The sequence below is a fragment of the Petromyzon marinus genome, chromosome 29 (genome assembly GCF_048934315.1).
Source record: "Petromyzon marinus isolate PM22_M1 ecotype Great Lakes invasive population chromosome 29, UKy_Petmar_22M1.pri1.0, whole genome shotgun sequence".
In the NCBI taxonomy this organism is placed as follows: Eukaryota; Metazoa; Chordata; class Hyperoartia; order Petromyzontiformes; family Petromyzontidae; genus Petromyzon; species Petromyzon marinus.
The window spans coordinates 1,682,346-1,694,950 of record NC_133695.1 but is presented as its reverse complement, the minus strand read 5'-3'; the positions used below and the strand labels follow the sequence as shown (position 1 = coordinate 1,694,950).

The 12,605-nt window shown below is 53.0% G+C and overlaps 1 protein-coding gene across 5 annotated transcripts in view; it reads right to left on the bottom strand.

Annotated features, from left to right (window-relative positions):
• Window positions 1-12,605, bottom strand: part of LOC116947366 (cysteine-rich motor neuron 1 protein-like) — a 55,288-nt gene that overhangs the window by 5,379 nt on the left and 37,304 nt on the right. For 3 of the 5 annotated variants that reach the window (XM_032963010.2, XM_032963013.2, XM_032963012.2), the window contains exons 9-11: window positions 12,306-12,605; window positions 3,740-3,841; window positions 795-1,048 (exon numbers count right to left, since the gene is read on the bottom strand). In XM_032963010.2, the coding sequence (XP_032818901.1) occupies window positions 795-1,048; window positions 3,740-3,841; window positions 12,306-12,605 (656 nt within the window). The remainder of the gene's footprint in view (window positions 1-794; window positions 1,049-3,739; window positions 3,842-12,305) is intronic. The other 2 variants (XM_032963011.2, XM_032963014.2) reach the window with 2 other exon arrangements.

Here is a 12,605-nt window from a genome sequence, read left to right as displayed (position 1 = left end):
ATAGCTTTCTCAAAACTGCTCAAAATGGATTATGCACTACCTTGGTGGATTATGGTAATAAATCAAAGCTTTGTTTAAAAGCCAAATAAAATCAGACGTGGGCCATCTGCCTCTAGGTCTCCTAGACTTTTTTTCCAGCAGCATGCTGGGCTGGCTTTCACTTCTCTGAGACACACTGCTGCTCCTCGATGCAGTACAGTACAGCAAAAATTGTACAAAATATCCTTTATGGATTGTAGGCATGGAGGTAGTAAAATGTGTCCGGTTTCACCACTCGCAGAGCCGCCCAAGATCCGGTTTGGACGCCACTCAAATAGCCGTGACTGGAAATGAAACTCAGTTTGATGATGCTGCTGCATTATAATGTTGATAATCGCTTTACAACTCAGGTCATGGGCTCTGTCCGTCCATCTGGGCAAATTGACCAACAGGGATGCCCAAAATGTGCTGACAAAGCACCGGCGGTAACGGAGAAAGCCTTTTCGGCCAAGGCAATGACATCGCACTTCATGCGTGCCGCCTAGGTACGTACGTCGTGCGTGTTGAACTTCTTTCGCACCGTACGTAGCCAACCGTGCTAATCGGAGGTGAGGGCGGCGGAGGGGTGATTGGGACAACCATTTTACTCGTGACGCCGTCTCGTAGCGCAGCTCAGGTTGAAGCCACCGTCACGACGACACTTGGGGCTTCCCGGACAAACTCCGTCGTGCCACGAGCACGTGAGTGCCGCGGGGCATTTCTGACCACCCCCCACCACCACCACCACGCTCGTATTTCGTGGCCGCGCGTTTCACCTTGGCCAAGGAGCAGGGCAGGTTGAGCCAGCGGTTCTTGCGGTTGAGGTAGAGGAGGACGGCGAGAGCGGCCGACGAGACGGCGGACACCGCCAGCCCCCAGGCGACTCCGCCGGCCACGCCGCCACCGCCGCTGGAGGCGGTCGGACCGTCGCGTGAGCCGCTTGCAGAGACGGAGCCGTCGCCCAGGGCGGCGGCAGCAGCAGCAGCAGCCCCCTTGCGCCTCGCTTCTGGGATGTGGTTTTGCTCGGCCTCTGCCACGGACAATGCAGAGGGGGGGGGGGGGAGGTGGGGTGAGGGTTATATTCTTGGAGATTAATTTCAGCCCCAGCTGCTTTTGGGAGTCGAGCTGCGGAAATAATTCCTACACCCCCCCCCTACGCCAAGTTAGAAACGGGGGGTAGTGAAAGGGAGTTGGCAGAGGGCCCTGGAAAATATTTCACGAGAAATCAAGCCCTGGTTATCACCGCACTTGCATCGGTTGTGGCGGTATAACTCTCTCTCTCGTGTGTTTTCGGATTGTGCCGTTTCGTTCGGGATGATGTCGATCGTTCGCGTGCTGGGAGCTTCTTCGGGAACTGAATTGCTACGCGCAGGCATTCAGTTCCTGGAACAGCTCCCAGCGTGTGGAGCGAAGTCGGAATATCCTGCCCATCAACAATGCGGCAAGCCCCAAAAAAACACACATCGGAGAGAATGTCGCAGTGTTAATTACACTGCAACCTACGCTGCCAATCGCCTTATTCGACAGTTGAGCCTCGTGTGTGGGGCCCCATCATCCCCTTGGACCATCTCACATAGATTAGTGAAAAAACGTGGCGGCGTGGCATATCGCTGTCAAGATATCCTCCCAACAAGCCATACTGAGGTTTAAACCACCAGCTCAGCTCTTCTTAATACTGGGCGGGTATGCTCCTAAACATTTGTATCCCAAGGGAGTGTTAGCCTCGGTCCTGTCAACTGCTTTCCAAATGTGTAATGACTTTTCACGAGTGAAGATTTGCCAGCGCTGCAGTGCCTTGGCAACTGAGTGTGTAAATTCAATTACATTGGGAAACAGAGCTTTTAATTGCATCATATTATGTGGTGTGATGAAATTCATAATGATTTTTTTCTTACATTTAATTATATCGGTGTTGTCACAGCTGTTTTTTTGTTGTGAACTTATATTTTATTACGATGCACACTGCTCTTCTGTAAACGCATGTTTGCCAGGGTCGAGATAGGTGATGGTGGCTTAGGGAGGAGTCCTTACCAAAGCCGCAACATAAAACAAATTGGTGCTCTATTAACATTCTCCCCCTTAGCCAAAACAGCAAAATGCTGCTAGGATTGCAATCGTTTCTTGCCAATGCAATGCACAGAAAATAAGGGAATGAACAACAGCGGAGTTGGCACTTAAATCTATTGTTTTTTCAGGTTTACAAACACCTGACCTTAGACTCATTTAAAGCTGACCACAGCTCAGGGTGACACGTCGTGGCGACCCGAGCCAATTTAAGTAATGTGTAATTTGCGCAGCGAGAGGAGGCGATCGAAGCGATGAGCTCCGTTACGATGGAAACGGAAGTCCCAATACGCGCCTTGGCCATTAGCTCGAGCCCAGCAGTAAACAAAGGAGCCACAAGTGGCGTGCGTGCCCGGCTGATTGACCGGCCCAGGAATTGTGGTCGTCGACTTCCCTAAACACGGCCTTGTAACCTGTCCACAAGAGTAGCACGTGTCGACCCTTCCTATGAATAAAACATCTGACGGTGCACGTTTATTGAGATTCTGTTCTATTTCTTTCTCCCGAATTGTGCTTTTCGTATCTAAAATTGCAGCGAAGGAACAACAAAAAACACGCAGCAGTGGCTTGATATTTATTTATTTTACAAACGAACGCGGTTTGCTCTAATTCCCATTGCGTTTCACCTTCGGTAAATATAGAAATTGAAGGGACGAAAATCAATTTGTCTTCTGGAGACCCCTAGGGGCTTGTTAAGAGCACAAACAACAGTCAACAAAATCAAATAATGAGAAGTGAGTATTTATATTGAATCAACAGCAGCCTGCCCGTGGTTGGAACATGCTGCCCTGCATGGCCTTATCAGTAAATTGCGCTGGCTTTTCCTTTGTTAACGTCACTTATTCATGTTGTGTTGCCCCGCTCGCTGGACTCGACAATTCAGAGCAGCCCTAATAGATCGTGGAAACACATTCTGGCGTCTTGTTCACCGCTCGGAAATGGAGATGGGAAATGTACAAAGGAAACGCACGTTTCCTTTGTACATTTCATTGCACTGTTGTCTGGAAAATAAAGCTTTTTTACCCTCTTATCGCCGTAAATAAAAGTGCCGAGGTCTTTCATGGAATTTTCAGCCAGTGTCCGTTTTGATAACTTCTGCGCAGTATTGTACCGTATTACAAGACTACACATTCGTCAATAACACTGCCCTTTCAGGGAAACAAATCGACGCATAATAGGTTGACAATTCCGACATGGCCCTTCTCCGCTGCGATGAAGAAGGGAAATTGCCCAACACGTCACATTATTATTTAAACATTTTTAATGATCTTTTTAGGGCAGTGCTATTGACAAATCTGTCGAATTATTATTTGCACTTGTGCACCACTGCCATGGTAGTAACAAGATGTATTTTTATTTGTAATGCACAGAAGGGTAGCACGGTAATTAAGTGGATTTATTCGGCCCGCATGTAAAACCAGATTGCTAACGCGAACGACGTCTCTACCTCCCGAGAAAATGAAATGTTTTAATTTGAGAAAATAAAACAGATAGCAACTGGTGTAAGGTGACCGCGATTTCAATTTACAAAATGCTCCCGTAGCGAGCATGCCTATGAGAGTGTTAACGTGCGTGTGCCTCTGTATATGTATAACCAATACAAATCGGTTTGCGCAAAATGTAGGAGTCTCTAAATCCAGGACTCGGGACTCATTACCTTGCACCCTCTCGTTCTGCTCTCCTAGAGGGACCCGCACTTCAATCTCATTGTCCAATTTGTTGCCGGGGATTCTCGGAACGTTGCTCAGCGAGGGGTTGCCTGAGGTCAGACGCAATGCCGGGTGGGGGATATGAATCATTCAGCAAAGCCGAAAGACCGCGTTCGCTTTTATTAACGTGAGCAGAAGGTTGCAAGCGAATAAACAACAGATCGAGACTCGCACGTTTGTGAAGACACACACACACGCATGCAAAATCCCTCGAAATAAAAAAGGCACAAAATGCCCCAAGTTATTTGTCCCAGTGTCATAAAGACGTTGACAGTTTTGTGAACAAGCACCCTCAGCTAGGGAGGGAAGGTGTCACATCTGATTGATTGAAAAAGTGCCTCCAAGCTTAAATGAAATTACTCATAACGGTATTTGTAAATGTGACGTGAAGTGACATACGTTCTACGCGCACACGCAGACCTACGAAGCAGGATCGGCTTTGTCCCTGTGTTTGCATTGGTTTATATCAAATATCAATGGGTTAAAGTAACCGCTTTCAGTGTGCTCAGGCTTGTCAAAATTGTGCTGCTGCGTATTGTGCACCTAGCCTGGCACGAGCACTGTGGATACGTCACTGACGCTTAGTGGTGAACGGTGGTTGTTATTGCCCTCTGTGTTCCTTTCCTGAATGATGTTTCGCTTAAATGTCATTCCGGTAGGTTTAACTTGTATTCTTTACAACCAATTCTCCTGTGCTCCTATGCATGTCGCTTCATGACAGTATTTCCTTTCAGATTATAGTATAAATGTAAACTAGTTTAGTTTGTTTTCAGACTAACTTGCAGTATACGTAAAATGCAAATTGCATTGCAAGACAACACGGTGGTAGCCCGGTCCATGCAAACTTTGTTTTATAACTCTGGAACAGCCGGCGGGCAGAATTTCTGGGAAGATATTTCGCCCTAATTCATGTTGAATGCACGGCACCAATTCGCCAGGCACGATGGGTTAGGGTTAGGACCCTGCTCAGCCAATCATCACCTGGAAAACAATGGATGTAACTTAATTATTCAGTGTACTTTAATAATGAATATTATTTGCAGTTCTACCGAGCGAACGTTATTGTTCCATCACCCTCTATTACAATCTGAGTCCTATTACCTACTCCATATATGCAAGATTGTGCCACAGGTGCAAGGTGAATGAGCTGAGGACATCCTGACAATGATGCTATCCCCTCCAACAGACCAACCCATCTCACACACTTGTGAATCCACTCATGCACATGCAGAGCTATAGATCCCCTTAATAGCCTCAACATACTTTTGGGGCAAGTGCTGTTAGCGAGTAGCTATGAATGGCCGGCACGGTACACGAGGGGGTGGGTGGCCAGCACCACGCCTGTCTCCCCAGTGGCGATATTTACACACCTCACCAGGCACTAATTTGAGGCTGAGTCGACCTATGGGAGGCCCATGACCAGTTCAGAGAATCGTCACTGGTGTTGACCATAAGAGGGAATCAAACTCAGGGAGCCAGGTTTGTCGCGCAGTGCGCTAACCACTGCACCACCGCTCCCCGTGTAGACAAGTACTAAAACAAATTTACAGGAGACAAAGATCCCCTGTGTAGCGTCCTACTCTAGAGACAATTGTGATCGGACACCTCTTAATATTGGCAAGGCGCAGGCGTTCGACTGAGTGGTCTGGCCAATATCACACCCATCTGCTTTGCCTTCCCAGTGCTGATGTTTTACAAATCACACCAGATACTCATTTCAACCTGAGCTGCTGATGTCTTGAGGGGGGGGGGGTAGCATCTTCTTTGCCATCATCATCACCACCAACCACTACCTTCACCTTGTCTGCGCATAAGCATTAATCCTGCCGAAATAGATCTCATTCCAGAGATATAAATAACGTGCACGTTTGTAAACGGAAAGCATGGGGGACTCCCACGTCTTCCAAGACATCTGGCCAGTGCAGAAGGGTAGGTCACACACACACACTAGCAGAAGAGTAGGCCACACACATACACTAGCAAAAGGGTAGGCCACACACACACTAGCAGAAGAGTAGGCCACACACACACTAGCAGAAGAGTAGGCCACACACACACTAACAGAAGAGAAGGCCACACACACACTAACAGAAGAGAAGGCCACACACACACTAACAGAAGAGTAGGTCACACACACACTAGCAGAAGGGTAGGCCACAAACACACTAGCAGAAGGGTAGGTCACACACACACTAGCAGAAGGGTAGGCCACACACACACACACGAGCAGAAGAGTAGGCCACACACACACTAGCAGAAGAGTAGGCCACATACACACTAGCAGAAGAGTAGGCCACACACACACTAACAGAAGAGAAGGCCACACACACACTAGCAGAAGAGTAGGCCACAAACACACTAGCAGAAGGGTAGGTCACACACACACTAGCAGAAGGCTAGGCCACACACACACACACGAGCAGAAGAGTAGGCCACACACACACTAGCAGAAGGGTAGGCCACAAACACACTAGCAGAAGGGTAGGTCACACACACACTAGCAGAAGGGTAGGCCACACACACACACACGAGCAGAAGAGTAGGCCACACACACACTAACATAAGAGTAGGCCACACACACACGAGCAGAAGGGTAGGCCACACACACACTAACAGAAGAGTAGGCCACACACACACACACTAGCAGAAGAGTAGGCCACACACACACACACTAACAGAAGAGTAGGCCACACACAAACAGAAGAGGTCACACACACTAACAGAAGAGTAGGCCACACACACACACACTAACAGAAGAGTAGGCCACACACAAACAGAAGAGGTCACACACACTAGCAGAAGGGTAGGCCACACACACACTAACAGAAGAGTAGGCCACACACACACACACTAGCAGAAGAGTAGGCCACACACACACACTAACAGAAGAGTAGGCCACACACAAACAGAAGAGGTCACACACACTAGCAGAAGGGTAGGCCACACACACACTAACAGAAGAGTAGGCCACACACACACACACATTTATCTTTCGTGGAGGTCTTTCCGGCAGCAGTGGAGCAATTACAGGGCCGTGCCTGCTCACCCCTCCTGCCTGCACAGCGAGCGAACGCCCTAACGAAGCGGGGCAGCTGTAAGGGCAGCTGTCGGTGCTGGTGGTGGTCTGTGGGTGTTCTCACAGGGGCAGTAGGGGGTCGTGGTGGTTGTGGTCTGTGTGTGTTCTCACAGGGGCAGTAGGGGGTCGTGGTGGTGGTCTGTGGGTGTTCTCACGGGGCAGTAGGGGGTCGTGGTGGTGGTCTGTGGGTGTTATCACGGGGGCAGTAGGGGGTCGTGGTGGTGGTCTGTAGGTGTTCTCACGGGGCAGTAGGGGGTCGTGGTGGTAGTCTGTGTGTGTTCTCACGGGGCAGTAGGGGGTCGTGGTGGTGGTCTGTGGGTGTTCTCACGGAGGCAGTAGGGGGTCGTGGTGGTAGTCTGTGTGTGTTCTCACGGGGCAGTAGGGGGTCGTGGTGGTGGTCTGTGGGTGTTCTCACGGAGGCAGTAGGGGGTCGTGGTGGTGGTCTGTGTGTGTTCTCACAGGGGCAGTAGGGGGTCGTGGTGGTGGTCTGTGGGTGTTCTCATAGGGGCAGTAGGGGGTCGTGGTGGTAGTCTGTGGGTGTTCTCACAGGGGCAGTAGGGGGTCGTGGTGGTGGTCTGTGGGTGTTCTCACGGGGGCAGTAGGGGGTCGTGGTGGTAGTCTGTGTGTGTTCTCACAGGGGCAGTAGGGGGTGGTGGTGGTGGTCTGTGGGTGTTCTCACAGGGGCAGTAGGGGGTCGTGGTGGTAGTCTGTGGGTGTTCTCACAGGGGCAGTAGGGGGTCGTGGTGGTGGTCTGTGGGTGTTATCACGGGGGCAGTAGGGGGTCGTGGTGGTGGTCTGTGGGTGTTCTCACAGGGGCAGTAGGGGGTCGTGGTGGTGGTCTGTGGGTGTTCTCACAGGGGCAGTAGGGGGTCGTGGTGCTGGTAGTCTGTGTGTTCTCACAGGGGCAGTAGGGGGTCGTGGTGGTGGTCTGTGGGTGTTCTCACGGGGCAGTAGGGGGTGCTGGTGGTGGTCTGTGGGTGTTCTCACAGGGGCAGTAGGGGGTCGTGGTGGTAGTCTGTGGGTGTTCTCACAGGGGCAGTAGGGGGTCGTGGTGGTGGTCTGTGGGTGTTCTCACGGGGGCAGTAGGGGGTCGTGGTGGTGGTCTGTGGGTGTTCTCACGGGGGCAGTAGGGGGTCGTGGTGGTGGTCTGTGGGTGTTCTCACAGGGGCAGTAGGGGGTCGTGGTGGTGGTCTGTGGGTGTTCTCACAGGGGAAGTAGGGGGTCGTGGTGGTGGTCTGTGGGTGTTCTCACGGGGGCAGTAGGGGGTCGTGGTGGTGGTCTGTGGGTGTTCTCATAGGGGCAGTAGGGGGTCGTGGTGGTAGTCTGTGGGTGTTCTCACAGGGGCAGTAGGGGGTCGTGGTGGTGGTCTGTGGGTGTTCTCACGGGGGCAGTAGGGGGTCGTGGTGGTGGTCTGTGGGTGTTCTCACGGGGGCAGTAGGGGGTCGTGGTGGTGGTCTGTGGGTGTTCTCACGGGGCAGTAGGGGGTCGTGGTGGTGGTCTGTGGGTGTTCTCACGGGGGCAGTAGGGGGTGCTGGTGGTGGTGGTGGTGGCAGTCTGTGGGTGTTCTCACAGGGGCAGTAGGGGGTGGTGGTGGTGGTCTGTGGGTGTTCTCACGGGGGCAGTAGGGGGTCGTGGTGGTGGTCTGTGGGTGTTCTCACGCGGGCAGTAGGGGGTGCTGGTGGTGGTCTGTGGGTGTTCTCACGAGGGCAGTAGGGGGTGCTGGTGGTGCTGGTGGTCTGTGGGTGCCGGACGGGCAACTCTGTCGTGGACAGTGCTGTGGGGGGAGGGCCAATTCCGATTGGCCCCTCCTCTCATGGCGTCTGTGACCACCACAGGGTCTAAACGGGGGCTCTTGACGGGGGCGAGGGGCTGGTAACCCTTCCACCTTCAACATTTTTACCATGAAACCACGAATAAATTTTTTTACTAATAAACTTGTGCCGGAGGCCCCGGGGGGGCAGGCGTCTATGACGTCTTCTGGCCAAACCCCAATTGGCGGAGCCAGGAGATTGAATCTCTACCCTCGGGGCTCCTCCAGAAATAACGACAATCCACTTCGTGTGGCCACGTGGAATGTTCCAACGCTCATTGCGGAGGAGAGGCTGCCACTCTTCTGTCGGGAGCTGGACCGGTACCGCCTGGATCCCTGTGGCATTCAGGAGGTCCAGTGGACCGGTTCTGGCTCCTGCCACCATGAGGAGTGGACAGTCCTCTACTTGGGGCAGCAGACTGCCAAACAAGAGGGTGTGGCTCTTCTTTTGAACAAAAGAATGAAGGGGGTGTGGGAGCGTGGCGGTGAGGTTTAGGAAGCTGTAAGCCCCAGGCTACTTTGGGCTCGCCTTCCCATCAACCGGAGGCGAGGAATGGTGGTCGTGGTTACTTATGCCCCCACCGAAGACGAATATCCATGGAGGGATGCAGGCAAAGCCAATGAGTCAGATGCCTTCTATCACCTGTCACAGGTGCTGGCTAAAGTGGCCCCTCGGGATAGAGTCATCTTTTTGGGTGACTTCAATGCCCGAGTTGGTCATGATGCTGGCACCTGGTCTGGAGTGATTGTAGGGCATGGGCCAGATCAGCTCAATAACAACGGTAGGAGGCTGCTAGATTTTTGTGCAGCCCATGGGCTTGTAATTACCAACACGCTGTTCCGGCATCAGCGCATTCACACAACATCATGGATGCATGCCGGGTCCAAGCAAGAACATCTGCTGGACTACATAGTGACGGACCAGCGGATGCGAGCCCATGTCCTTGACACCAGGACCTACCGTGGAGTTGATCTGCCCTCTGACCATCGACTAGTCATCTGTAAGATGCGCCTGCCATTCTTCCACTCCGGTGGTGGGTGTACACCCAGGATCCCATTCCAACCTAAAGTGGCCTGGTCTCAGTTATCTGATGAAAGTTGCAAGCAAGAATTTCATCATCACTTGCGGCTGGGGTTGGCATCGTCCCCCACTCCTGATGTCGAGAGTAAATGGGCGAGGTTTAGGACTGTGACTCATGCAGCTGCAATGGCCGCTTTGGGTACGCGGTCCAGACCTCCTCAGAGACCCTGGCTGACAGAGGAGGTGTTCAGGATAGTTGAGAAAAAGCAACAGGCCCACTGTCATCGGCTACAGAATCCCACGTCAGAGAATGAGGAGGCTTACCGCAGCCTTCGCTCGGAGGTTCGGAGAGCCGTGAGGCGCTGCAAAGATGGTTGTGGGTTGCTGAGGAGATGGAGTCTGCCTCAGTGGCCCGCAATCACAAATCTCTATTTAACTCCATCAAAAAAGTAACGTGCAGCGCCACACCTATTACCATCATTAGGGGAAAAAACGGTGATCCAATCTCCGACCCCCAGGAACAGGTTTGCAGATTTGCTGAGCATTTCTGTGAGGTCCTGGGGGAGGGGAAATCCCTCAGCCAGGAAAACATCGTGGTACAAAGTGGGGATGACCCTGCTGAGGCTGCGGTGCCTCAAATATTGGAGGAAGTCACCCCCTGTGAGTGGCTGGCTGAGGTGCCATCTGTTGAGGAAGTACTGAAGGTGATCCGGAGTCTGAGACCAGGAAAGGCACCGGGCAGAGATGATCTCCCAAGCGAAATGCTGAGGGAGGGTGGCATTTGTACACAGACTGCCCTATATGACATCATAACAACAGTTTGGACCACTGGACAGGTTCCGCAAGATTGGAAGGATGCCCTGGTGGTCCCCCTCTTTAAGAAGGGAGACCGCACAGACTGTAACAACTACAGGGGCATCTCACTCCTCAGTGTGCCGGGAAAGGTCCTGGCAAGGATTATTCAACATCGCCTTGCCAGGCACGCTGAGGAGAGGCTTGCGGAGCCCCAATGCGGTTTCAGGAAAGGGCGGTCCTGCACAGATGCCATATTTTCTGTCCGTCTGCTACAGCAGAGGTGTAGGGAATTCCAGCAAGACCTACATCTCTGCTTTATTGACCTGGTCAAGGCCTATGATACCATCAGTAGGCCTGGGCTCTGGGTTGTTCTTCGTGCTTTTGGAGTCCCTGACCCTCTGCTCACGATCATTAAGGACCTTCATGATGGTGAGCAGGCCCATGTAAAACTACGTGGCCGGGAGTCAGAGCCATTCCCTGTACACCTTGGGGTGCGACAGGGATGTCCTCTGGCTCCCACATTATTTAACATCTATTTTGAGCACGTAGTTCGTGAAGCCTTCAATAGCTGTACCAGGGGAATCTCCATTTGGTACAGATATAATGGGAGGCTGATCGATGCCCGGGTGCGGTCAAGGGATGGCTCCCTATTGCTCAACCATGTTATGTATGCCGATGATTTTTGTAATAGCTGCTCATTCAGAGTAGGAGTTGGAGACGCTGCTGCTGAGACTAGAGCGTGCCACTAAGAGATGGGGCCTTACCATCAGCCCCACCAAAACTAAGCACCTGCCTGGGTATTTTGTACTATCGGACACTCCACCCCCACAACTCCCAATCGGTGATGGGGCAGTTGTGGAGGGAGTGGAGAGTTACCCATACCTGGGCAGTGTGCTTATGACCACCTCCAGTTTAACAGCAGACATCTCACTCCGAATCAGTCGAGCGGCAATATCTTTTAATCGGTTGCGTAACGCTGTGTGGAAGCTACCTGGTCTGTCGCTCCGCACTAAGCTTCAGGTCTTCTCGGCCACGGTCATTCCATCCCTTCTCTACGCTTGCGAAACGTGGACCCCCCTAATGGAACATCTTCGCCGGTTAGAAACATTTAGGCTAGCCTGCCTACGATCCATCCTGGGTTTAACCAGGCTGGATTGTGTGAGGAGCTCACAAATCCTTGAAAGATCTGGGCAAGGTCCCATCAGTGAGCTCCTCCGGGAGGCAAGGCTGCATTGGCTGGGTCATGTAGCCCGCATGCCCAACCACCGCATGCCGAAACAGCTTTTGTTCGGCCGGATCGAGGGGGCTAAACGGGCGCGGCACGGGCTAGAGAAGAGATGGAGTGATGTGGTACAGGAGAACGTGGAGCTGAGTGGACTTGCCAATGACTGGTACCAGCGATGTCAAGATCGGCCTCTGTGGAGGAGGCTCGTGAAGGACGCTCCTACTGGGCAGTTGGAGGCAGTCGCCCTCCAACAACAGCGGAGGGCGGAGGAGCGACGCTCACAACAACGAGCGGAGCGCCGGGTGGCTAAAGCACAGCAGGTTGGCACAGTATGGAGCACAGGTGGTGCACCAGCCAGTCATCTCAGTCAGTCGACCCGTGGCACCTGGGTCTGCCCCGTGACCTCCTGCCAGCGGGCGTTCGACACTTCACGTGGCCTCAAGGTGCACATGGCCTGGCACAAGCGTCGTGGGGACGTCACCGCCACTTAGTGGCGAATGGCGGTTGTTGTTGGTCTGTGGGTGTTCTCACGCGGGCAGTAGGGGGTGGTGCTGGTGGTGGTGGTGGTGGTCTGTGGGTGTTCTCACGCGGGCAGTAGGGGCAGCATTGCCCCTTGCGCAGCACGGGGCGCGGGCACGCGGCGGGCGGGCAGCGCGGCGCGTGGCACGTGACCTCGCCCGCGGCGCATGCGCAGCTCGTGCACGCGTCACGCTTCCACGCCTCTCCCGCCAGGAACATGGCGCCCGAGCTGGAGCGGCACAACGCCGGCGGAGACTCGTCGCTGTTGTTGTTGTTGTTGACTCCCCCGTGCGACTCGTCGCTGTTGTTGTTGTTGTTGACTCCCCCGTGCGACGCGTTGCTCGTGGGAGTCGCGGCGACGGCCGCTG